The sequence below is a fragment of the Odocoileus virginianus genome, chromosome 6 (genome assembly GCF_023699985.2).
Source record: "Odocoileus virginianus isolate 20LAN1187 ecotype Illinois chromosome 6, Ovbor_1.2, whole genome shotgun sequence".
Lineage (NCBI taxonomy): Eukaryota > Metazoa > Chordata > Mammalia > Artiodactyla > Cervidae > Odocoileus > Odocoileus virginianus.
The window spans coordinates 35,382,064-35,409,614 of record NC_069679.1 but is presented as its reverse complement, the minus strand read 5'-3'; the positions used below and the strand labels follow the sequence as shown (position 1 = coordinate 35,409,614).

At 36.3% G+C, this 27,551-nt stretch overlaps 1 protein-coding gene across 12 annotated transcripts in view; it reads right to left on the bottom strand.

Annotated features, from left to right (window-relative positions):
• HERC1 (HECT and RLD domain containing E3 ubiquitin protein ligase family member 1) overlaps positions 1-27,551 on the bottom strand; it is a 206,459-nt gene that overhangs the window by 122,680 nt on the left and 56,228 nt on the right. For all 12 annotated transcript variants that reach the window (XM_070469147.1, XM_070469145.1, XM_070469153.1 and 9 more), the window contains 12 exons: positions 26,811-26,906; positions 20,150-20,344; positions 19,027-19,338; positions 15,271-15,367; positions 14,566-14,709; positions 13,057-13,184; positions 10,726-10,870; positions 10,178-10,349; positions 8,772-8,906; positions 8,276-8,441; positions 3,025-3,150; positions 1,858-2,079 (listed from right to left, as the gene is read on the bottom strand). In XM_070469147.1, coding sequence (XP_070325248.1) covers positions 1,858-2,079; positions 3,025-3,150; positions 8,276-8,441; positions 8,772-8,906; positions 10,178-10,349; positions 10,726-10,870; positions 13,057-13,184; positions 14,566-14,709; positions 15,271-15,367; positions 19,027-19,338; positions 20,150-20,344; positions 26,811-26,906 — 1,938 coding nt within the window. The remainder of the gene's footprint in view (positions 1-1,857; positions 2,080-3,024; positions 3,151-8,275; positions 8,442-8,771; positions 8,907-10,177; positions 10,350-10,725; positions 10,871-13,056; positions 13,185-14,565; positions 14,710-15,270; positions 15,368-19,026; positions 19,339-20,149; positions 20,345-26,810; positions 26,907-27,551) is intronic.

The following is a 27,551-nucleotide window of genomic DNA, read 5'->3' as shown; positions in this document are numbered from 1 at the left end:
CATAAGAAAGGCAATATTTTAATAGAACTTTGGGAAAAAATTTCAGTCAATACCAAATGGATATACTTATAACACAGTTCCCATTCGATCTGCAGCCAAACATCAGATCAAATTTATATTCTTAAATCTGAAAGAAAATAATTCTACAGGAACAACTGTTACTCTGACTTAATCAACAACCTTTTAAGTTGGGCAGAATACAACACTAAGTCAAAGTCACTCAGAGCCAGTTATATCTGGCTCTTTGTGACCCCATGGACCACACAATCCATGGAAATTCTCCAGGCCAGAATACTGGAGTGGGTAGTGGCTCCCTTCTTCAGGGGCTCTTCCCAACCCAGGGATTGAACCCAGATCTCTGCATTACAGGCAGATTCTTACCAGATGAGCCACCAGGGAAGCCCAAGAATATCGGAGTGGGTAGCTTATCCCTTCTCCAGCGGATCTGTCTGATCAAGGAATTGAACCGGGGTCACCTGCATTGCAGGAGTATTCTTTACCAACTGAGTACCAGGGAAGACTAGTACCAAAAAAGGGAATATACAGACCTGACCCTGAAGAGTAGGAGACAATGTGAAATGATACACAAACACTTTGAAGTTTAGTTACACAGTACACTTTGACTCTAAAAACTGATAAGAGGTATTAAAGTTATAGTTAAATGGCTAGAAAAGGTTATTTCAGCAAGGCTTCCTAGAAGCCTTTCTGGGCTTCCCTGGTGGTTTAGAAGGTAAAGAATCCATCTGCAATGCAGGAGACTCAGGTGTGATCCCTGAGTTGGGAAGATTCCCTGGAGAAGGGAATGGCTACCAAGTCCAGTATTCTTGCAAGGACAGAAGAGCCTGGCAGGTTGCAGTCCATGGGTTTGCAAAGGGTCAGACACAACTGAGTGACTACTATACTTTTCATGAGGTTATAATTACACAGTTAGAAAATGTTGTTTAAGCAAAGCCTTCCTAGAACAGTCAAGTGTTAAAGAAGTCACAGACTGGCAGACAAGAAGAGAAGAAATAGATGTGCTATACACAAGCTCAGGTGAGTGTAGTGTGTAAGCCAAATGATGAAGGGTCTGAAAAAGTTTTGATTTAATAAAATGAGGTTATTTAATACAACAAGGTTATTCCAGCAGTAAGATGCTGAGAGGAGACCAGTGACAGTGACAATAGTTATAACACTGTTATTACCATTAGGTCATGATGATATGGATTAGAACCCATAGAAATGGAAAGAAAAAAAAAAGAAAAATCTATGAAACACCAGAGAGTAAGAATTAAGGGCATTCTAATAAGAAAAAGCAATACTACTGTCCATTGTCTTTTCTCCTATTGACCAGCCTATTTTTAGTCAGTATCAACCATACTGTTTAATTATAAGATCATATCTGGTAAGATTAATCCTTTCCTCATGATTCTTCTTTTGCAAAATGTTGTTGACTATTTTTATCTGTTTATTCTTACACATTAATATCAGAAAAAATTTGGTAAAATTCCAAAATAAATCTCTTTGGAATTCTCAACTATAAGTCACTTGGCACCCAAAATATTTCAGAATATCTGACACATTTCCCCCTTTGGGGGAAAAACTTTATTTCATAAGCGTTTAAATGTCAAAATACTTTGACCTGAAATGATCCTTACACCCTTCAAAAAGAACCAACCCAAGTATTTTTTTCTTTTTTTTTTTTTTGGCCATGCTATGCAGAATGTGGGATCTTAATTCCTTGCTCAGGGATCAAACCTGTGTCTCCTGCACTGGAGGTGCAGAGTCTTGACCACTGGACTGGACTGCCAGGGAAGCCCTCAACCCAAGTTTTCTTCTTCTTCTTTTTTCTTTTACTACAAAAAAAGGGCAACTTACTGTATAAAATCCTAAATTTCTTAAGAGAGTCTTCATCAAAATTTCAGCCAGATGGGTGTCTGGATGGCAGCTCTGAGTGCCATAAGGTTGATCGGACAGGTTTCCATAGCCAGTGCATACGGAAGAGAGGTCAGCAGCATCAGAAGGTGAGCTATACCCAAGTAAGGAGGCTACATGGGTATGATCTTGCAAACTTGTCAGAATAATATCCAGTTGCATTCTCTAAAGAAAAATATTCCCATGGATGAAATAGGAACAAATAATTAGCTTAAAATGCACTAGAAAAGTAAATTTTTAAAAAATCCCAGAAAAAAACAAAAACCTATAATGATGCTAAAATGTGTTTTATATCCTAATAGATGGTAATCTTTTAGAAATTGTGTAGTTTTTTAAAAAAGCTATCCCACTAATACCATTTCAGAAACTGCAACTTAAAGTGTTGTATTACATCCTTACTACCTGAAACTCTAAGCTAAAATGGCACACTAGCCATAATAATTTTAGCGCTATAAGTAGGCGGAGGAAATGTCAACAGATAAATTACAGTACATATTCTTCTACAAAATTACCAATGAAATTATCTAATGTTTAAAATAAATCACTTGAAATCTAAACTAATGCAAAATACTCATTGGAAAGCATCTGTGGCTATTATACTGCCAGTAACACTTTTTCCCTTAAATCTGTAACTCTACAATTGATTGTTCTATTTGATTGAGCAAAACATACTTATTTTAATGCACATATGACAATAAAAATGGAAAGAAGCACACTCAAATCATCAAGTACTTTTTCACAACAGTCATCTTCCTTTACTTTTTATATAACTATTTCAAACAAAGTTCTGGGCAGGGAACCAACAGTAGCTCATGTCCTTGATTTCAACTCCACACCCTACAATAAATTCTCTGGCTTGATGGTGTAAACAACATTGAAAAAATTAGACATAATTTTAATAATGAGCCTCAAATCACTTAAGTTATCACTTGCTTCACTTTCATTAGAAGCCTGGGAATTCTTTCAACACAAAGCATTAAATTAGGATGTACCAGTCTCATAAAGTGAAGTATTATTCCATGAACATTGGCAACTGATAGTTTTATTTCCCTCTCAGTCTTTTTTTGATAATATAGTACTGGTTTACTTAGATACCAGACAAAGGCTCACCTGTCCTTTAGATAAGCTTTCCCATCTATCAGGTCCTTGGGGTAAAAGAGAATGAAGTAATTCCATACGTTCTCGTAATGGAGGTAACAGCATGGTTGCTCCCACTGACAGAGTTTCAATTACAACCTTATATTAAAAAAAAAAAAAAAGTAGATGTATTTGGCTTGGTTCTTATATTTTTAATAGGAACATATAAAAAATAAATCCTAAGACTTTAGGACTACTAAGATCAAAGAAGTCTAAAGAAGGTGGATCATAGAAGTCTAAAGAAGGTGGCATATGAATAAAAGAAAGCATGACAAATCCTTCCTTAGACGTCTTTAAGAAAACTAGAATTCTGGATTTGCCACTTCATAGCTAATATTATGCAATAAATATTCAGTGTTGAGTCTAATAGTGTCAAGCCTGATAAAGCTCTTTGAAAAGTGCTGGGAATGTAGCAACCAACGAGACACATAAAGGCCATGCTTACATAAGCACATAGTCTAATAAGAAAAAGAGACCCTGAGTAAGCAACTTTAAGTGCGAAGAGTCACACAGAAAAAGTAAAATGAAGTGCAAACTTGAGTGAGCACCCATACATAAAGGCAATTAACACAGTCTATGGGCTTCCCAGGTAGCGTTAATGGTAAACAACCTGACTGCCAATGCAGGAAACATAAGAGATGCAGATTCAAGCCCTTGGTCTGGAAGACTTATTGGAGGAGGACATGGCAACCCACTCCAGTATTCTTGCCTGGAGAATCCCTTGGACAGAGGAGCCTGGTGGGCTACAGTCCATAGGGTCACACAGAACTGGACTTGACTGAAGCGACATAAGCATACATGCATGGGCTCATCGTGGAGGGTCTCCCTGAGGATTAGGCATTTAGGTTAAAAACGGAGCAGGACTTAGCCAAACAAATGTCCAGGTAGCAGGAACAGCTTAAAAAATAGCTCTATTATCTTAAGCCTCAAACTTCTCTGGGTCATAGCTTCTTTATCACTAAAATAACGGTGCTGAATAAGAAAAGTAGAAGCACTCAGTGATTAAGAAAAGAGCTCTTATAAATTAAAAACATAAGAAAATAAAACCTCAATAGCAGGGTTAGAATATAAAAATTAAATTTCTCATAAAGTAGAGGAGAGAAAAGATGGAAAACAGGAAAGAAAACCTAAGAAAATTAAGAGGAATGATCCAGGAGGTCTATTACCCAATAATGAGTTTCAGAGAGAGAGAGAAAGAACATAGAAAACAGTGAAGAGGAAATCATCACACACTTCAAGGTAATTTCTTAATACTGAAGGCTGTAAGTTTCCAAATTAAGAGTCTAACCAAATAGACACGACAATGGATAAAACTGGACCCACAACAGTTCACATCATTTTAAAATGTGAGAACAGAGAAGCAGAACTTGTTATAGAATCCAGAGAGGAAAAGATATCCATAAAAGGATTAAAAATTTGAATAGCATAGATTTTCTGACTAACAATCTGAAAGCTAGAAGAATTTTTCTACAATTCTTATGGGAAAATCACTGTATCCATTTTGCTTTTTTTTTTAATTGACATATAATTCACATTATAAAATTTAACTTTTGAAAGTATAAAATTCAGTAGGTTTAGTTTATTCAGAGTTGTGTAACCATCACCACTATCTAATTTAGGACATTTTCATCACCCCCATAAAAACCTTGCCCATGAGCAGCCATTTCCCATCTCCTCCTCACCCAAAACTTCTGACAATAAATTAACCTACCTTGTGTCTCAAAGCATTTGCTTACTCTGCACATTTCACACAGTATGTGACCTTCTGTGACTTGTTTCTTTCATTTAGCATGTTTAGAAGATTCACCCATGCTGTAGCCTGTATAAGTATTTCATTCCCTTCTATAGCTGAATAACATTACATTGTATGGACATACATTTTGTTCATCCCTTCTCCAGCTGACAGACATTTGTTTGTTTCCACTTTTTGGCTATAATGAATAATACTGTTATGAACATTCACGTACAAGTTTTTAATAAATTCTCTTAGATATAGACCCAGGTGGAATTGCTACTTTATATGCTAACTGTATGTTTAACTATTTACAGAACTACCTGTTTTCCAAAGTGGATGTATCATTGTATATTCCCATTAGCCATATATGAAGGTTCCAATTTCTCTACATCTTCACCAATGCTCGTTATTATCAGTTTTTTGTTGTTGTTACTGCCACCCTGGGTCTTTGTTGCTGTGTGCAGCCTTCTCATTGTGGTGGATTATCTTATTGCAGAGCACAGGCTTCAGCAGCTGCAGTTCGCAGGCTCTAGAGCACTGGTTCAGTAGTTGTGGTGCATGAGCTTAGTAGCCCTGTGGCATGTGGAATCCTCCTGGACCAGGTTTCAAACCCATATACCCTGCAACGGCAGGCGGATTCTTAACCACTGGACCACCAGGGAAATCCTATTATCAGTCTTTTTGATTACAACCATTCAGTGGGTATGAAATAGTATCTCACTGTGATTTTAATTTGCATTTCCCTTATGCCTAATGATGAACATTTTTTTTCATGTACATACTGGCCTTAGGTATTTCTTCTTTGAAGACATGTCTATTCAGATTTTTGACTCATTTTTTGATTGGGCTGTTTACTGTTGAGTTCTAAGAATCTTTTATATATTCTGGAAACTAGAATCTTATGAGACACAACACATGATTTACAAATCTCTCTCCCATTCTGTGAGTTTTATTTTCATTTTCTTGATATTGTCATTTTAAGCATAACTGTTTGTTAATTTTTTAAAAAGCAAAGACCACTAGCAGCATTGGTAAGTGCTCTTTCAAAGCTGTTGAGCAGGCACAAATTTCTTGTTTCAGATCAAGTGTTACATCTTCAACTTAAGTGTACTCTTCTTTGGTCCTGATGGTTGTTGCCGAGTTTGTTCCTTGAACTGATCTGTACTTGAAGCAACAGTTTCAAGTGATAAATAAAGTCTAATTTGTCACTCTTCATAACCAACAGCTCAGCACTCCCTCTCCAGCACCAGCATAAAAATAAATGCAATTTAATTTTTATGAAGTCTAATTTATCTTTTTTCTTGGCTGCTTGTGTTTCGACATCATATCTAAGAAACCATTGCTCAATTCAAGGTCATAAAGATGACAGATGAGCAAAAATTTAATATATATAAATAGCAAAGATTATTCAGCCTTAAAAAGGAAATTCTGACACATGCTACTTAACACGGATAAATCATAACAACGTTATGCTAAGTGAAAAAACCACTGACAGAAAGACAATATATGATTCCACTTTTATGACATACAAGTTGTCAAAATCATAAAGAAAGTAGATTGGTAGTTGCTAGTGGCTGAAGGGAGGGAGAGAATGGTATGTTATTGTTTAATGGGTACAGAATTTCAATTTGTAAGATGAAAAGAGAGAGATAAACAGTGGTGATGGTTGTAAACATTATAAATTTATTTAATACCACTGAACTAAACAAAGGGAACCGCTTCAGAAAGGACCGGTGCAACAGATTAAAATCCCTGAAGGTAACACCGACTACACGGGAAGGGGCCTACAGATATCGAGAAGTGTAAGCTGGAAAGAGGAGCTATCTGAAATTGAACTGAACCTACGCTGACCGCAACAACCCCAGAGAAATTCCTAGATATATATGTACATATATTTTTTTTTAATTTAAAAAAAAAAAATTTTTTTTTCTTTTTTTTTTTTTTATTTTTTCTCTTTTATTTTCTTTTATAATTCCCTATTACTCCCCCATTACTCCTCAACTTTCATTTTCATATATTTTACGATTTTTTTAATTAGGGAAAAAAAATTTTTTTTTCTTTTTCTTGTTTTTCTCTCCTATTTCCTTTTAGAGTCCTCTAATACTCCTCTATTATTCCTTAACTTTCATTTTCATTTCACTATAACCTTGCCAAAAAAAAAAAGAGAGAGAGAGAGAGAGAGAGAAACCCTATTTTTAAACCGAACTTCATATACAGTTCTAAATTTTTTGTGTGTTTTTGTTTTTGTTTTTAAATATTGTATTTCAAAGAGTTTAACCTCTACACTAGATTTTCAATCTTTGTTTTTCAGTAGTATGTGATATAAATTTTGGTCATTTAAGAATCCAATATTCAGTTCCCATTTCTATTCAGGAGTGTGGTGATACTCTCCCACTTTTGACTCTCTGTTTTCTACCTCAGAACACCTCTATTTCCTCCATTCCCCTTCTCTTCCCAATCCAACTCTGTGAATCTTTGTGGGTGTCTGGGCTACGGAGAACACTTTGGGAACAGATAACTGCGTAGATCTGTCTCTCTCCTCTTGAGTCCCCTTTTTCTCCTCCTGCTCACCTCTATCTCCTTCCTCCCTCTCCTATTCTTCATGTAACTCTGTGAACCTCTCTGGTTGTCTCTCACGGTGGAGAATCTTTTCACCGTTAATCTAGAAGTTTTATTATCAGTGCTGTATAGTTGGAGAAGCCTTGAGACTATTGGAAGAATAAAACTGAAATCCAGAGGCAGGAGACTTAAGCCCAAATCCTGAGAAAACCAGAAAACTCCTGACTACATGGAACATTAAGGAATAAGAGACCATCCAAAAGCTTCCATACCTACACCAAAACCAACCACCACCCAAGAGCCAATAAGCTCCAGTTCAAGACATACCACGCAAATTCTTTAGCAACGCAGGAACATAGACCTGAGTGTCAACATACAGGCTCTCCAAAGTCACACCTAACACAGAGACCCATCGCAAAACTCATTACTGGACACTCCATTGCACTCCAGAGAGAAGAAATCCAATTCCACGCACCAGAACGCTGACACAAGCTTCCCTAACCAGGAAACCTTGACAAACCACTGAACTGTATACTTAAAAATGGTTAAGATGGCAAATTTTATGTTACGTACATTCTACAACAATAAAATTGAGTACTTGTGCTCAGAAATTCATCTTCTGGTGGAAAAGAGAAACACAGTTGTAAGCAGACAACCACAAAACAATGTGATGTGATGACAACATACACGGAGAAATCAAACCTGGCAGCAGAGCAGGAAACGAAAGGTTTCTCAGAGGTGGCATTTGACCTTTAGGATAGACAAGCTAACAAAAAGGACAAGTTAACAAAAAATTTACGCCCACCAAGAAAACAGAAGTAACACAAAGAACATCCAATTGAAATTTACCAATACAAAGCTGAATTTACAAGCTACAACCTTAAGGAGAAATGTGACTGAGACACAGATGCACAAGTCTTATACTCTTACCTCTTGAATTTCATCTGGGACAGTTGAGTCCATCAGTCTGAAGAGCAAATTTCGAAGTGGACCTGCCTGTCTCCCAAGGATGCTAGTAGCTACCCCTCCCGCAAGTGCAAGAGCAAGGTGATTTGAAAGCAGCTTCAGGCACAGTTTGAGGAAATTGTGGTGTTCCCTGAAACCAAATAAACTGCTATAAACTTCTGGAATATAAAAGAGCACATGCTATCTACTTTGGGTAACATTTTTTCTCTCTTTAAAATTTTTTTCAAATTATGACTAATAGTAATTTTAAAAACATGGCTCATGAATTTATGGATAATTTTTCCTAAAGCTTATTATCAGTACATATGCATGCTGAGCTCTTTTTTTGATTATAAAATTTCATATAATTGAGGGAGAAATTGACTAAGAAAGAATAACTCAAAATTCAAAATGAGTAATAGATATGTGTGCACGTGTGCACATACAGACACATTCAAATACACACATATATATAACATACCTTGATGAAGGGAAAGGGAGTGGGGGAATCTCACTGTTTATTTTATCACAGTATCTCTCAAGAAATGAACGAAGGTGTGAGAAGGTACTCTCTTCAAGATCTACACAATAAGGTCGGTGCCAGGCAACAACTTGTCTAGAAGGAAGCATAAGAAAATCATGAAATACCCTTAACATGAAATTTTCACACACAATCAAAAACAAAAATTAAGGGTACTAAAGTTGAAAGATGCCAATAAGATATACAAAGACCTTTCTGATTATAAAGGTGATAAAAACCCTTCATTTTAGCAACTGAAGAAGACCAAGAATCTGCAATTTCTAGAATTCTTCAAGAAGAAAATATATAGCCACTACTTATTTTAGGAGGTCTGGATATTCATTCACCTTAAGTCAAAATGCTGAACCACATGAATTACTATAGCCCCTTCTGGTTTTTAGGATCCATAAGATGTACAGTTCATATTAAGAAAAATAGCCTGACTCTGTACAGTGATATCTTGAAATGTAGTGGGTGGGCCAAAAAGTTTGTTCAGGTTTTTCCATAGGATTTATGGAAAAGCCTGAAAGAACTTCTGGCAAACAATACTAAAAGAAAACCTGTTCAAAACTCTTGTGAAAATTTTCAAGATCTTGGGAATCATTTTCTACATATAAGGTGGAAAGGTGCAGATTTAACACTGACACTAAGTTATTTATATTCAATTTATTGTATTTTCAGCTTTTGTTTTAGAGGGTAATTATATATAGATGTTTAAAATCGGTCAGAATGCTATGATAAGCCATATCTGAACCAAAGGTTTAGAATACAAATACAATATATTCCAAATTATTAATTAGCCCATATACATCTGAACATAGATGAAATAACTCCCAAATTTCTTAAAATTCAATCTTCAAATATTGGCTAAAAATTACCTGATTATCTAAAAAGATAGGGTTATCATGTTAGGAAAAAGTTAAATTTCTGCAAAAAGTAACTTCCTTCATCTAAAAGTATGGCCACTGCTTAAAAAAACAATGACAGAGATAAAGGGCATGGAAGCTAATTAACTATTATTAAAAGGCAATGACACCGAGTTCTGATTTTGATTGTTTTAATTTAGTTTCCTCCTGATAAGTGGACACAATTTTTAAGATCAGTATCTGGAGAGAGAGAGAAGGAATTCAAAATGTTTAAAAGACACTTAAATTAAGATAGCATTTTAATGTACAATCTTGCTTATGAAATACATTTAACCTCAACATTCAATTTGAAAGATATCTAGATGGCATGTCTATGACAGTAAAAAAGCCATCATCAGAAACATTCAAAAGACTATTTTAAGGACAATGTTCTATTATTTCTGCTTCTATGAGTGTTTTTGTTAACAAGACACAGGACATTGTAAACAGGGGCACACTCACCTGTCCCTAGGAAGAGCAGTCCACGCTAGACTGTGTGATGTTCCGGCAGAGATCTGCTGAATGGCGATGCCATCTAAGCCGCTTACTTTCTTTGGTTTAGTAATAGGACCTGTGGAGTTTCCTTGTCCACACTGCCCCATTGAGTTATTTCCCCAGGCATAAACTTCATTATCTGAAAACAAAACATAAAGAACAAAAGAAAACTCAAATTTAAATGCACAACACTGGAATTCCCCAGTGGTCCAGTGATTTAAGAATCCACCTGCCAATGCAGAGGACACGGCTTCAATCTCTGGTCTGGGAAGACCCCACATGCCACAGAGCAACTAAGCCCGTGCCCCACAACTACTAAGCCCACATGCCACAACTACTGAAGCCTACGACCCTAGAACCCACAATTCGTATGCAACAAGAGAAGCCACCATAATGAGAAGCCCGCACACTGCAACAAAGATCCAGCACAGCCAAAAATAAGAGAAATAAATAAATGTAAAACACTTATGAAAGGTAGTATTTAACACTATCTCTTTAAAAACAAATGATCTTACCATGAGAAAGAGCCAAACAATGACTGTCTCCAATAGAAATATCAACTATTCTTGTGGCAGCCAGTTCTTCAATAAGCTTTGGTCTCAGTGCAGTAGCTTCTGATGAACCACAACCTAGACAAGCTCCACAGCCCCAAGCATAGACCTGAAACAAACAAAAATACACTATACGTTAGGGTTTCCCTGGTGGCTCAGTAGTAAACAATCCACCTGCCAACGCAGGAGACACAGATCGATTATTGTCAGTCTATCACCATAGCTTTCACTTTATGGCAGAAAGCAAAGAGGAACTGAAGACCCTCTTGATGAAAGTGAAAGAAGACAGTGAAAAAGCTGCCTTAAAACTCAACATTCAAATAACTAAGATCATGGCATCCGGTCCCATCACTTCATGGCAAACAGATGAGGAAACAATGCAAACAGTGACAGACTTTTTTCCGGGGGCTCCAAAATCACTGCAGATGGTGACTGCAGCCATGAAATTAAAAGACACGGGAACCCTCTTACACTGTTGGTGGGAATGCAAATTAGTACAGCCACTATGGAGAACAGTGTGGAGATTTCTTAAAAAGCTGGAAATAGAACCGCCATATGACCCAGCAATCCCACTTCTGGGCATACACACCGAGGAAACCAGATCTGAAAGAGACACGTGCACCCCAATGTTCATTGCAGCACTGTTTATAATAGCCAGGACATGGAAGCAACCTAGATGCCCATCAGCAGACGAATGGATGAGGAAGCTGTGGTACATATACACCATGGAATATTACTCAGCCATTAAAAAGAATTCATTTGAATCAGTTCTAATGAGATGGATGAAACTGGAGCCCATTATACAGAGCAAAGTAAGCCAGAAAGATAAAGACCATTACAGTATGCTAACACATATATATGGAATTTAGAAAGATGGTAACGATAACCCTATATACAAAACAGAAAAAGAGACTCAGATGTATAGAACAGACTTGTGAACTCTGGGAGAAGGTGAGGGTGGGATGTTTCAAGAGAACAGCATTGAAACATGTATATTATCTAGGGTGAAACAGATCACCAGCCCAGGTTGGGTGCATGAGACAAGTGCTCGGGCCTGGTGCACTGGGAAGACCCAGAGGGATCGGGTGGAGAGGGAGGTGGGAGGGGGGACCGGGATGGGGAATACATGTAAATCCATGGCTAATTCATTTCAATGTATGACAAAAACCACTGCAATGATGTAAAGTAATTAGCCTCCAACTAATAAAAATAAATGGAAAAAAAAAAAATAAAAGACACTTGCTCCTTGGAAGAAAAGTTATGACCAACCTAGACAGCGTATTAAAAAGCAGAGACTCTGAATGTCTAGTCAAAGCTATGATTTTTCCAGCAGTCATGTATGCATGTGAGAGTTGAACTATAAAGAAACCTGAGCACTGAAGAATTGATACTTTTGAACTGTGGTGTTGGAGAAGACTCTTGAGAGTCCCTTGGACTGCAGGGAGATCCAACCAGTCCATCCTAAAGGAAATCAGTCCTGAATATTCATTGGAAGGACTGATGCTGAAGCTGAAGCTCCAATACTTTGGCCACCAGATGCAAAGAGCCATCTTATTAGAAAAGACCCTGATGCTGGGAAAGATTAAGGCAAAAAGAGAAGGGGACAACAGAGGATGAGATGGTTGGATGGCATCACCGATTCAATGGACGTGAGTTTGAGCAAGCTCCACGAGTTGGTGATGGACAGGGAAGCCCGGCATGCTGCAGGCTGCAGTCCATGGGGTCACAAAGAGTCAGACATGACTGAACAACTGAACTGAACCGATCGCCATAGCTGGACCCTTTCCACCACCAACGAACAGAGGGAATTTAAAACATGCATGGAGAAAATCAAAAGTTTAAAGGGATTACACAATTCTGACTATCTTAAGCCTGAATAACCCTTTTCCAAAAACACCTAACCCTCTCATTATTTTTCATCTGGAAATATTCTCCTTGATCTCTCTTTTGATCACCTTCTTGCCTTCTTAGTCTATATCACTGCATCCAGCAAGATCTATTCTCACTTGCCCCCACTATTTATGAGTTCTAGGAAAAGGTTTAAAGGGTGCTTAGTGCTAGAAGGCTTTTTAAAATTATCTTAATACAAAGAACATGGAGTTAACAGGAAGTCTATCTAGCTCATGAAGGTCAAGTCAGAAAACTTCATTCCTTCTCAGACACTCAACATCTTCAAACAGGAGAAAATATTTCCTTTCAGTAGATTAACTTTAAAATTTAAATACAATTATTACTTTTTAGTCACCTGGCCCTCTGAAATACTCTCAACCTTTTATGCTCATCCCTTAGTCCTACCTGCCCTGTTGATGTCAAAGCAAGTGAAGACTGACTTCCAGCACAAACTTTACGAATGAACATTCCTTGTAAAGCTTCAATAACTTTAGGTTTATACACTCTGTTGGTATCACCATGGCCAAGTTTGCCTATAAAAACAAACATATTCAAGTTAAACAACTTATTTGTTTCAAAGAAACTTTACTCTTTTTCTAACTACTAATGTTGATAAACATCACTAACTTTTCCATGACTAGCCTGACAAATTGTTCACATCTTAGAAAGCTCATCTTAGAAAACTTAGAAACATCTTAGAAAACAGAGTTTCTGATAGCAGAGGATATCAACAAATGAATGGTTTCATTACAAGAAAAAAAAAAACAATAAACAATACATTTCTTTAATTTCAAGCAATAAAAACCACTTTAAGAGAGATACAGAAAATTCATTTATTGTCTTTCTCATCTTTAATGGTCATATTTCTAACTTCAAATTTGCTGATAAAATAAACAGGTCCTATACAAGAATGTGTGGCCTTCTCAGATGGCGCTAGTGGTAAAGAACCCGCATACCAAATCCAGAGATATACGAGATGCAGGTTTGATTCCTGGGTTGGGAAGATTCCCCTGGAGGAGAGCACAGCAATCCACTCCCAATATTCTTGCCTGGAGAATCCCATGGACAGAGGAGACTGGGAGGGATGGTTACAGTCCACAGGGCCGCAAAGAGTCAGAAAGGACTGAAGCGACTTAGCATACACATTCAAGAATGTGTATACATATAATTATTTTTTATTTTTTTAAAAAGACTCAATAATTCACCAAACAAAAAACTTGGCAAATCACCAAAGGCAGGGGAAAAAATGGCCAAGAAACTCCCTAAGAAGTAAATACAAGCTAAATACCATTTCACTATTGAAACTATTTTTTAAATCATCTTAGTTTTAATTGCCAGTATTTATGAGGGATATGGGGAAGTGAGCAGTCCCATATTGCTGGTGAGAGTGACTAAGAAAAGTAGGAAAAGACTGTCATTCACTATTCTGTTTTTGATACTGAAAAAAACTGGAAACAGTCTAGATATTCAACAATAATAAATTGCTTTGTAAGTTTTGCTACAATCACATGAAAGAATACTTTAAGCCATTGAAAAGAAAAATGTACAGCCATATTTGTTGACACAGAAAGATATTCATAAGATACTATTAGACAAAAACCAACAGGTTGCAAGATAGTATCTATGGTATAGATAGGTCCGCTTTCTTTTTTTAAAACATCTATATAGAAATATATGTACATATTTACATAAGTGCATATGTATAACGTTGAGATGTCTATCTCCCAAAATTTTAACAATGTTTATGAGCAACATCTGCAGAAACAGTTCATTTAAATTTTTTCAACGTCAGAAAAAACATTTGCTCATCTGTATTTGAGTTCTCTACAATAGGCTTATACAACTGAAAAATAAAAATTTTAAAACTCAAGGAAAAAAAATACCAAAGTTATCAATAAATAATTTTTTACATACCATTGTCTCCTCCTCCAAAAGACCATACAGTTCTCCCATCTTTAGATAAAGCAATAGTATGTGAACTGCCACAAGAAACCTCTCCTACATTGCTAATGTCTTTTACTAATGTTGGAATGTTACGGCTATTACTGTCACCATGACCTTGGATAAAACACACACAACAACAAAGAAATAATGTTAACTTTTTTTTAAGTCATTACTTCACAGGTAGAATAAACATTACAACTTATTTACAGAATTGAGGAATTTTTAAAGTGCAACTAAATATGAAAAACTGAATCATTTCAAATATCTTTGCAACTAATCTTCTCGGCTGCTCCCAATATGAGGTACCCAGTTGCTTCAGGGAATCAGTAGAACATTCTATCATGCTCCTCTCATAGCACGTATCTATAGCTATCTAGTATGATGTTAATGTTAACTTGTTTTCACTACCTCTATATTACCCATTTTAGGATCACTTCAGGATGGTATCTTTCTTATCCCTGAAATCCTGTAACGCCTGTAGTAAATACCTGCTAGATTTAATTACATCTTAAAAGCACCAGAATCTAGGTACTTTCTCTATAAAATTATCTTTCTCTGAGCTTAAAACTAAAAAAATAAACAACAGTCTTTGGCTTATCAGTCTCACTGCTTCTCAATAACCACTGTCATCTCTATTTTTCTGTGAAAATAACTTCAATTATTAAAAAATCTTACCTAATCTTCCAAAATCTCCTTCACCCCATGTGTATAATTCACCATCCTCTGTGACAGCAGCACTATGTCTGTATCCAGCCGACACACAAACAACTACCTGCATTGCACACAAAGGGAATCTGATGAATACAAAGATGATAAAATACAGAGCTCACATTTGATTCTACGCACAGAAACTTCAGAGATACTGATGTTCACAACTCATCCAGGAAGTGCCATGTACAGTTTAGAAGCTTTTGCTTCAGACAAGGGTGCCTAGCTAAAGGGTCAAGAAAGTGCTGAAATACAGCCAGAGCTCTGTTGGCCAAGCCACAAGCTCTGCTTCTACCAAGAAAGAACAACTTTTCTTAATTCCCACAAAGAGATTGTAAAGATTAGCAGCACCCTCTCACCCCTTGCCTCCCCGCCCCAAATACATCAATCTAATCACTTGCAACAATACTACACCACCAATCAACTCTTTACTCAAAGAGCTGGATGGGGCTGAACACTCATGACACAATGAAAAAATTTTAAATAGAACATTTAAACTTTTAAATATAATCCAGTCCTGGTTAATCACGAAAAATTCATTACATAATAGGGCTAACTCTCAAAAATACACTGACTGTTACCAAGGAAAGAAGATCTAAGGAGTATACAAGTTTATATCAATTAAACTCCTAACAGTATCTCTTTACCCTCAAATAGCTACAGAGTTGATAAGCAGAATCAGGGAAATAAGGGTATATGGCACCACAATTTGGGGGATCACTTATACCTTTTAACAATGATCAAATTCACTAACTTCTGAAAAATAAACAGAAAAATAGCCATACTAATAACCACATTTTTTAATCTGCAAAAGTCAGAACTCACTTTAGAAAATCTAAGATTCAGTTAAAAATACTGAGCACCTAATACATTTTAGATAATCCATTAAGAATTTCTGAAATTTTTACCTGTAAATTATTAATTCATTTTGGGGGACTTTTTCCTTCATGATATTCATACTAAGTTATTTTTAACTAGTAATGTTTCCACTGTAAAATGGAACATTAAAAGAATGTAAGTAGGGAATTCCCTGGAGGTCCAGTGGTTAGGACTAAGCACTTTCACGGTGGTGGCCTGGGTTCAATCACTGGGTTTAAAGGCATGAAACAGGGCCAAAAAATTAAAAACAATGGCAAGTGAGAAAAAAGGTACTAGAAAAACTAAAAACAATATAATTTTAAAGAGTATTTATGTGAAGTTTCTTAGAAGTTTCTTAGAGTCCCATATTCAACACTTTATCAAAAGATCTCTTGACGTTAAGTGGAATGTTCTCAGGCTCATTGCTTTAAGGCTGATGTCTTAAAGTTAAACATTTAAAGTTATAATAAAGTAAAATTCATTTGCTCCAGCAAATACCAGACCACCGGACCTGCCTCTTAAGAAATGTGTAAGCAGGTCAGGAAGCAACGGTTAGAACTGGACATGCAACAACAGACTGGTTCCAAATAGGAAACGGAGTACGTCAAGGCTGTATATTGTCACCCTGCTTATTTAACTTATATGCAGAGTACATCATGAGGAACACTGGGCTGGAGGATGCACAAGCTGGAATCAAGATTGCCGGGAGAAATATCAATAACCTCAGATATGCAGATGACACCACCCTTATGGCAGAAAGTGAAGAGGAACTAAAAAGCCTCTTGATGAAAGTGAAAGAGGAGAGTGAAAAAGTTGGCTTAAAGCTTAACACTCAGAAAACTAAGATCATGGCATCCAGTCTCATCACTTAATGGGAAATAGATGTGCAAACAGTGGCTGACTTTATTTTTCTGGACTCCAAAATCACTGCAGATGGTGATTGCAGTCATGAAATTAAAAGATGCTTACTCCTTGGAAGGAAAGTTAGGACCAACCTAGACAACATATTAAAAAGCAGACATTACTTTGTCAACAAAGGTCCGTCTAGCCAAGGCTATGGTTTTTCCAGTGGTCATGTATGGATGTGAGAGTTGGACTATAAAGAAAGCTGAGCGCAGAAGAATTGATGCTTTTGACCTGTGGTGTTGGAGAAGACTCTTGAGAGTTCTTTGGACTGCAAGGAGATCCAACCAGTCCATCCTAAAGGAGATCAGTCCTGGGTGTTCATTGGTAGGACAGATGCTGAAACTCCAATACTTTGGCCACCTGATGCGAAGAGCTGACTCATTGGAAAAGACCCTGATGCTGGGAAAGATTGAGGGCAGGAGGAGAAGAGGACGACAGAGGATGAGGTGGTTGGATGGCATCACCGACTCAATGGTCATGGGATTGGGTGGATTCCGGGAGTTGGTGATGGACAGGGAGGCCTGGTGTGCTGTGGTTCATGGGGTCTCAAAGAGTCGGACATGACTGAGCGACTGAACTGAACTGAAAATTCATTTGACGGCCAACCTTGTCAGACAAATTCCCATGAAAGAAAAGTATCCCACTTTTAATTCTGGTATAAAATAAAATTTAAATTTTAAAGGTTTTTATGAAAGAAAACATTCATAGAAAGAATGCAATCTTAAAATGGAGGAACTTACAAAATTGCATAAAAATAAGTTAGGAAAACGACTTCATTTCTTTAAGGAAAGGTAAAAGAGAAACAAAAAGAGGAGTTGTAGATTCAATTTCTAGTGGTGCTAATTATTTGTATGTGACCTTAGGCAACTTACTTAACCACTTTTAATGCCTCATTTAAATTTTTGTTAAAATCCCATTTACTCCAAGAGAACCTTCTGATCTCATTATCTAGTATCACACCCCACCAAACTTAGTATGTTACATTACTCAATTTTTTCTTTACCATTATTTGAAATTACTTTATATGCTTGCTTATTTATTATCTCCAGCCCACAGTTTAAAGATCCACTAGAGTAAGGATCTTGTCTCTTTTGTTCACTGTGCTGTGCTTATTCACTCAGTCATGTCTGACTCTTTGCAACCTCATGGACTGTAGCCTGCCAAGTACCTCTGTCCATGGGGCTTCTCTAGGCAAGAACACTGGAGTGGGTTGCCATGCCCTCCTCCATGCATCTTCCCAACCCAGGGATCGAACCCATATCTCCCACATTGCAAGCAGATTCTTTACCATCTGAGCCACCAGTGAAGCCCAAGAACACTGGAGTGGGTAGCCAATCCTTTCTCCAGAGGATCTTCCCAACACAGTAATTGAACTGGGGTCTCCTGCACTGCAGGCAGATTCTTTACCAGCTGAGCTACCAGGGAAGCCCCATTTGTTCACTATTATATATCAAATGCCTAAAACATTGCCTGGCACTTGGAAAAGAAAGTGAAGTTGCTCAGTCGTGTCCGATTCTTTGCGACCCCATGGACTGTAGCCCACCAGGCTCCTCCATCCATTGAATTTTCTAGGCAAGAGTACTGGAGTGGGTTGCCATTTCTTTCTCCAGGGGATCTTCCAGGCCCAGGGATCAAACCCAGGTCTCCCACATTGCAGGCAGAGCCACCAGGGAATCCCATATAAGGTACTAGATAAATTTTTTAAATGGATGATTCTCAGTTTCCTATCTGTAAAATGAAAATAATAACTGCTTTAACAAAGCTGTTAGAAGAATTAAAATTTAAAACTATACGTGAAAGTGTGCTGTAAACCATCAAGCAGACATACAAAAGATAAGCCAAAGGGTTAGGAGGAGGGCTACCTCAGAATACACCAAAATCTGAAAGGTATTGTCAATTATAGCAATCATAAGTACCAGTGCAACTAATTATTTTTAAATCCAAAAAGAAGGCACATACCTTTCCCTGCAGAGGGCCCTGAATAAGTTTGGGATATTTCTGTGTTGAACTATTTCCATGTCCCAGTTTCCCATAATCACCATCTCCCCAACTGAAGACTTCTCCTTCTGTAGTGAAAGCTAAAGTATGACCATCAGATCCTTTAGAAGATGAGACCTTTTTAATGGACCTGTGAGGCTCAAATGTTAACTTTTTTAAAGTAGATTGATTATTAGAGTCTCCAAGGCCTAGTCTTCCATAGCTGCCTTTACCACAAGCTCTGACAGAGCCATCTGTAGAAATGACAAAAGTGCAGTACTGTCCAGCTTCAATCTATAAACAAACAGAATGAGATATAAAATGCTTCTGTGAGAATCAAACTATAATAGTAAAGTTTATCTTACCAAAGAAGCTCAAAGGAAATCTTTTAAAGTGGAAATGCATCTCCACAGAGATTAAGAAGAAAACAGAAAAATAAAGAAAATTATTAATGGCCTATTCACATTGACTTCATTGTTAAATTAATGTATATTTTATCTTTTCAGGTTATCTATCCAGTTTTGGTTCAATGAAACAACAAAGTAAAATGTTTCATCCTCCTTTAAAATAACTGGTGAAGAGAAAGAAGTAAAATTTTCCTGTAATTCCTTAAGGTCCATTATAACAAGAACCATGTAACATTTATTCTAAATTCATTTGAGAAAAACATATATTTTAATGAAAACAAAAAAGAAAGTTCCAATTTGCCTAAAAGGTAGCTACAAAGGTAAAAAAGTGATCACAATAAGAAAATGGAATGTCAATATGGCAAAAGGAAAACTCTAATTTTTACCTAGTCTAAAATTTACTATTTGTGTTGAATATATGGTAAGTCTGTTGACATTCATAATTCTTTTTAAAACTCCTGATGCAAATTTGATTTTTTAAAACTTGGAAATACTGTTAGGAAAATGAGGGACTTAAAATAAGTTTTTCTATAAAAATGCAAAAACTGACACAGTATAGTACAAGAACAAAATACAGATAAGAAAACAAGCAAGAACATTCACTCAGAATAACAAAAACCAAAAAAAAACCCCACTCATAACATTATTTAAAGCAAACTATGTCATCTACCAATTTGTAAAGTAAGAAGAGAACTCACAGTCTGAGCATCAGAGAAACTAGGAGCCAGTTTGGGTTGTAGTATTTTCTCCTGTGTGCCTTCTACCAACTGATGGCTGCTATTGCTCCCCCAAACATAAACCTCACAGGTTTCTGAAACAATGGGAGTATCACCAGTCTGAATGCTATCAGGGCTAGCACATGTTCTTGAGTAATCAGAAGCCATTCTGCAAACCTATTAAAATAAGAAACATGCAATGAACACTTAAGACATTTTTAGTATAGATATTTTTATAGATATTCTCTGAAATTGTTGACTTTCTTTCTTCTAGAACTATCTCAACTGCTCAAATAACCTAAGAACAACACATTCAATCTTAAACACAGATAGCTAGATTACGTACTCCTACAGAAAAAAATCACTAAAAGATACTAACAAACGTGGCAAAAATGGGGAGCAGAAGACACAATCAAGCTTTTTATACCTAAATATTTTATTAATGTATAAAACAGCATTATAGAAAAACATTTAGAAAAACTCCACCTTTAATAATTCCATCACCTTAATATATGTTACCTTTTTTTTATATATGTCCTTCCAGAGTTCTGCATATACATGTTTTTTAACAGTTATCACAGTGGATATACAAGTGATGACACAAAAGGACCATACAGAATTTTGTCTACCTAGTCTTCATAATTGAGCCAATAATATTCCATCTGATGTAAAAATCACAATTTACTCAAGCATTTTCCTTTAAAAGGACATTCAGATTCTTTCTACTTATTAGTTATATAAGCCATTTTTAACAAATAGCTGCTGCTACATGTTTAATTACTTCCCTTAGTAGAGAAACTCAGAAATGGGACTACTATATGCAAAAAATGCCAATAATCATACCTGAAAGATACCATAACAAATTGCCTTTGAAACTGGTGTTATGATATTATAAACAAAATGAGGGCTTCCCTAAAAACAATAGTGGCCCACAGCAATTCAACACTCACACATGTATCTACACATATCTATACATGTATATATGTGTATACATATATGTATAGATATGTGTAGATATATGTATATATGTGTATATATATGTATATCTCAATATATGTATATATGTACATTATCTATATAATCTAGCTACATTATCTATACATTATATACAATTGTATATAAATTATCTATACATACATTATATATATTGTATGTACATTATATACAATCTATATACATTATCTATATATGTATATATGCACATCTATATGTATATATAGATATAGCTATATTAAAAAATCATGGCTTATTTACCATTTGTGTTGAATATAATGGTAAAGTCTACTGCCATTCATAATGCTTTATAAAAATTCAGGCTTCTCCTCTCCCCTCCTCTCTCCTCAAAACCCTGCCAAAAGCACAGAACCAGGGTTGTCATCACAGTTTTCCTAACCAATGAATAGGCCTATGTGAGAGTAACAGTCTCACTGCATTCACACCAATAATTATTATGTTTTAAATTTTTTTGGAAACTTCATTGGGGAAAAAGAGGATGCGTTCTTTTAACTTCACAGTTCCTTATTATCAACAGAACTCAAATTTTCCCAACTACTTGCTTACCACTAACTTGCATCCATTTATTTATTAAAGCTCAGTGGATTTTTTTATTGACCTGTATGAATCCCATACAATAAAGATATTATCTCTGACAACAGCAGTTGTCAATTTGTTGACTGCCTTTTAAAGCTTTTTATTTATTTTTTGGTTTTGTTTTTTTCTGAATCAAGCAAAATAAAAGAGGAATCTTTAAAAGCCAAAGTATTATATCACCAGACCATTAAATGGGAAGGTATAGAGTAATTTCAGTCAGAACCTTTAAACAGTACCCAAAAACAAGAGAATACGTGTGTCAAATAATTTTCAGTGAACATCAGGAGAGTTCTGAGAACACACAAAATGTGAATAAAGGCTGCTAGTCCTTAATAAAAAGATCTGAAATTCTGCTGCCAACAAAAAGATGATGGGCTCAAGTAAGTTAGAATTTATCTCAAGATCTATTACAGTAGTCTCCCTTTTTCCAATTTCACTTTTTGTGGCTTTAGTTACTGGCAGTCAGCTGTCATCTGAAAATATTAAATGGAAAATTCCAGAAATAAATAATTCATAGATGTTAGACTGCACACTGTTCTGAGTATCATCCCTTTGTCCAGCATAGCCACGCTGCATAAACTACTCACCCATCAGTCACTGCACAGCCATCTGGTAGCCAGCTCAACTGCCAGCATTCTGGTGCCTATGTTCAAGTAACCCGTGTTTTACTTAACCATGGCCCCAAAGTACAAGGGAGCTATGCTGGCAATTTGGATGTCCTCTTACTGTACCTAATTTATAAATTAAGTTTTAACATAGATATGTATATATATAGGAAATAACATGGTATTTATAGGGTTTGGTACTATTTACAATTTCAGGCATCCATTGGGGGTCTTGGAATATATACTGAAGTGAAGTGACAGTCGCTCAGTTGTATCCAATTCTTTGCAATCCCATGGACTGTAACCAGCCAGGCTTCTCTGTCCATGGAATTCTCCAGGCAAGAATACTGGGGTGGGTTGCCATTCCCTTCTCCAGGGGATCTTCCTGACCCAGGGATCAAACCTGGGTCTCCTGCATTGCAGGCAGATTCCTCACCATCTGAGCCACAAGAGAGGCCCATTATATACTGGGTGGATTACCATTCTATAACGAGGCTTAAAAAATCATAGCCCTCCTTCTCTGACCCCCACAAAAAAGAAAGAGGAGGAGAAGTTGAGGGGACAGGGAAAGAGACGGGAAAGGGAAGGGGAAGAGGGGAAGAGAGAGAGAAGGAGAGGGAAGGAGGGGAAAGAGGAAGAAGTGGAGGGAATGGGGGAAGAAGTAAAAAAATTTATTCAAAAGACTTAAGAAATGTGGGGTGGGAAGAATTCTAGGAAGATGACAATAGAAGCAACAATATAGTTTTCCAAACACGGAATCACTGCACAGAACAAAAAGAAGGCAAAACTCCAAACTCATGCTTAACATTCACAATAAAACTAGACAAACATAGTTCCAGTAACTCCAAAATATGAGCAGGTGCAGACAAACCACTACCAAACACAGCATGTGCACAGTAATATATCTGTATAGGAAGAAGCCAGAGACTATCTGACAGATCTAAGAGTAAGAAAAAGGCCCAAAACAACCAACCCAGTACTCACCAGAAAGAACAGTGAGCCAATCTAAGCAGTTGCAACTGGGAAGAGCTTTGCCCTCTCTAAAAAGCACGTAAGTACAAAGGATCTATGAGGAGAAGTTCGAAAGAAGCTAGAGCAATCTAACTTGGTGACCTCTTGAAACCAAACGGACAAGCCAGTACTCCCTTCCAGAATAGAGCCCTCATGTGAAGCAGAAACTACTGGGAGTGGGATAAAAGTTTAGCAGAATGGGAACAGAGAGGAAAGAGACAAGCTTAAGATAAAAGGTGGGGAGGGGAATATGCTGGAAACCACCTTATTTCTTTTTTTTATAACATTACATAAAAACAATAGAGGAAGGGAGTCTATGGATTTAGAAAAGCTACCTTGAATCTCATCCCATTCTAAAAATTTAGGAAAATAAACCAGAATTTTCATAAAAATAAGCAACAAAAAAGTACAAAGGTCAAATTCCATATGAAGCTATTATTGGGGGGAGCCGGGGAGGGAAGAGACAGAATAACATCACTACTTTTAAATAAAAGCAAGCCAGAAGAGAACTGCCCACAAGACATATCAAACTGTAACCTATCTCAAAGCCAGCTAAAGGGATTGAGAAAATGAAAAGTGAAAGAAATGCACAACTCTGAAATAGACATGTTCAAGAATAACGTGGCAGACTCAAAAAAGAAAAAACATCATTTTGGAAATGAAGAGTAAACTATAGGGAATCCAAGAGTAAATAAATACAAAAGATAATATCATAAGAGCAACAAAAGATTAAAAGGATAAAAGTTGTTTAGAAATAAAAAAGAAATGAAAATCATATAAAAAGTATTAAAGAAAACGTGAGAATTACTAGTTAGGCAAAGATCCAACAAATAAGCAATAGGAGTCCTAGAAGAGAATCAAATTAAAAAAGAGTAAAAATAATATTAAAAACATAATTTATGGAAAGTTCCCTGAAATAAAAAAGGTTTCAGACTACATATTGAAATCTTCACATCTCTGAGAATATCAACCCTGAATGGATAACATCAAGATGTATTCTAGTAAAATCACTGATCTCTAAAGAAGAGATCCTTTGGGCTTCTCAGCAAAACAAGCATGTGACTCATAAATATATGAAAGAAAATCAGATTACCTTCAGACCTCAGCAGCAAAGGTTTATGCCAGAAGAAAATGGATAAATACATTTAACAAGTAGAAGGAAAGAAAATGTGAGCCAAAGATTTTATCTTCTGTTTTCTGGAAAGTGACTTTTAAGTATAAAAAGCATAGCAATGAACATGTAAGAACTAAGAGAATCTTTTCCATAATTCTTTACTGAGGATTTTACTTGAGAATAAGCTTCAGACAACTAAAATGAATAGAGAGACACTAAGAGAAACTGGCAGTGAGCATTAAAGATGTAGTTATTTATAGAACTCATACTAAGTGAGGGTTATAATGTAGAGTTATGCATGCTATGAGTATGTTCGTATAATACAACTACAAAAAATGGGGAAATCATATGTATAAAGCATTTTTTAGTAAACATACGATGGTAGTATTTGTCTTATTTTAGGATTACACTGTGTGTCACACTATGTGACCAAAATAAATAATTACAGGATATTCTAATTCTACATCCCTGTACCTTGAAAACTGATGTTCTTACTTTGAAAGGAGATGTAACTGTAATATAGAAAAGGGTAAGTATAAATTCTATAGCCCTGAAATTAAAAGTATCAACTAAAGAGGTATACTATTAGCTTTAAATACTCACACACATGTACACACACACAGACACACATACACACGCAAACTTCCTGGCTCTACTGTAAGAGCCTAGAAAAATAACACTGGACCATGATTGTGATCCTGAAATACTATTTTCCACCAAAAGAAACCAGGGCTTATGGAGAAATAGCTAACTAGCTGCAAATCCAGATCAAGAAATGTGTAAGATGAGTCCATCTTGAGTTCAGGACAATTTGAAGGGTCAGTTAGCAAGGAAGCTATCAAAGATTATTAGGTCTATGTCAAAAGAACTTGGGAACCACCCTGAAGAGACTATTACCCTGAAAGACTGTTGGCCAAAGATAAAATAGTACGAGCTTCACTACAGATGATAATTCAATGAAGTAAAACTTGAATAGGTTTAAATCTGAGTTCGTAATAGTATTTTTCAAGTGAAATCAACTGGTCAAGCTTGAATGATGACAGAAGACCAGTTCATTAAAGTGAAAACCAGTAAATAAAAATTGGTGTTAAAAATTGTTTTAAAAAAGCAAATGGGAGAATCAAACATTTATTCTGCTTTTCCTAACTGAACTGTCGCAAGGTAACCAAATAGTCAATAAGGGAAATCTTTTCATGAAAACATTCCAACTAACAACTGAAAGATGAAAGATATAACTAGAATACTACCATTTTGCAACCAAGCACCAATGAATTAATAGATCTGATTATTAAGAATTCAGGGTTGCTAGTACTACAAAAAGAGACAACCAGATAAAAGATCACAACACCATGTATGGTCCTGCCAAAGGGATCAAACCTGAAACAAATCAAATCTCTAGATTCACCTGTCAAAATACAGGAAATACATAGGAACTGTATTTTGAGTAATCAATTAACAAAATCCAGATGGTAGGAAATCCTACAACTTAAAAAGTCCAGGTTCCTGAACAAATACATTGAAGGAAAAGATATACATATGATTTTTTTTTTAAGTAGACAAGACTGAACTATAGTGTCTAGGGATGCACACAACTATAAAGAAATGCAAGGGAAGTGACTACTCTTATACTCTTAAAGTCAGGATAGTGGTTCTTTAGAGGAGGAAAGGGATAATGACCAGGACATGAAAGGGTTTCTAGAGTTGCTGGTAAAGTTTTATTTCTTTCCTGATCACAGATTAAAAGGCTATTTGTTTCATAATAATTCCATTAAGGCATTTGTGTTTCTTATGTTTTAATAATAAATTTTTAAATTAAAAAAATGCACATTATACAAAGTCCCAAATGAATAAACGGGTATGCATTGACAAATATGTCTCCCTCCCACCCCTTATACAACACCTCAGCTCCACTTTCTAGAAGCAACCAATCATTGACACCACTTTCTTTTGCATCCTTTCCAGAGACGGAATTGAATTATTTTTAAGGGATAAACAGAAGCATTTTAAGACAAACTAACTTTTCTTTTTTCTTCTTTAATTTTTATTGGAGTATAGTTGATTTCCAATGCTGTGTTAGTTTTAGATGTACAGCAAAGTGAATAATCTGTGATACATAAACATCTATCCACTCCTTTTTGGACTCTTTTCCCCACATAGGCTGTTACAGAGTATTGAGTAGAGTTCCCTGAGCTATACAGTCAGTCCTTATAAGTTATTTATTTTATATCTAGTAGTGTGTATATGTCAATCACAATCTCCCAGTTTATCACTTGACAAGGCAACTTTTAATGTATGATTATTTAAAGCCATGATTATTACATACCTCTTCAAAGAGACACAAAGCTGCCTCATAGAGTGAGCACAAGCCATCGGATGTTCTGGTTGGTTCCCTCCACTGACTCCGATCAGCAGATGAACCCTGTAATTAAGACATTGTGGAATACAGTTTGGTAAGGAGAGAGACATATATTAAAATCACTTAAACTGTCCACAAAACATTTAAAGAACTGTTTATATAGTCATGTGCTTTAAGATCAAATCCTAACATTACATGATGAAACCAACTTTTATGTGTTGTAAAAGAGGTGGCTATAGAGTGAAGCAGTAAATTAAGTACCAATCCCTCACTGATTATCTTATTAAAGAGTGATTTGTTCTAAGGGTCACAGGTTTAACACAGAAACAGTCAAAGAGGCAGAATTTTGCCAATTACACACTCTCTGGGTGACCAATATTTAATAAATGAAGTGATGTGAAAGTTGCTTGGTCGTGTCTGACTCTTTGCATCCCCATGGAATGTAGCCCTCCATGCGCCTCTATCCATGGGATTCTCCAGGCAAGAATACTGGACTTCCCTGGGGTTGCCTTGTTCACTTGCTCCTCGAATAAAGCAGCATACAGCCAACTTAACTGACAATCCTGACCAGAACAGCAGTTAAGTCTGTTCCTCCTTAGTATTGGCATAACAAAGGTCCCACAAGTCAGTTCATAGCTGAGGAATCATAGCTCCTCTCTGGGACTAACAGTCTAATGTAATTGTCCACTTGACTCTCCATATATAAAC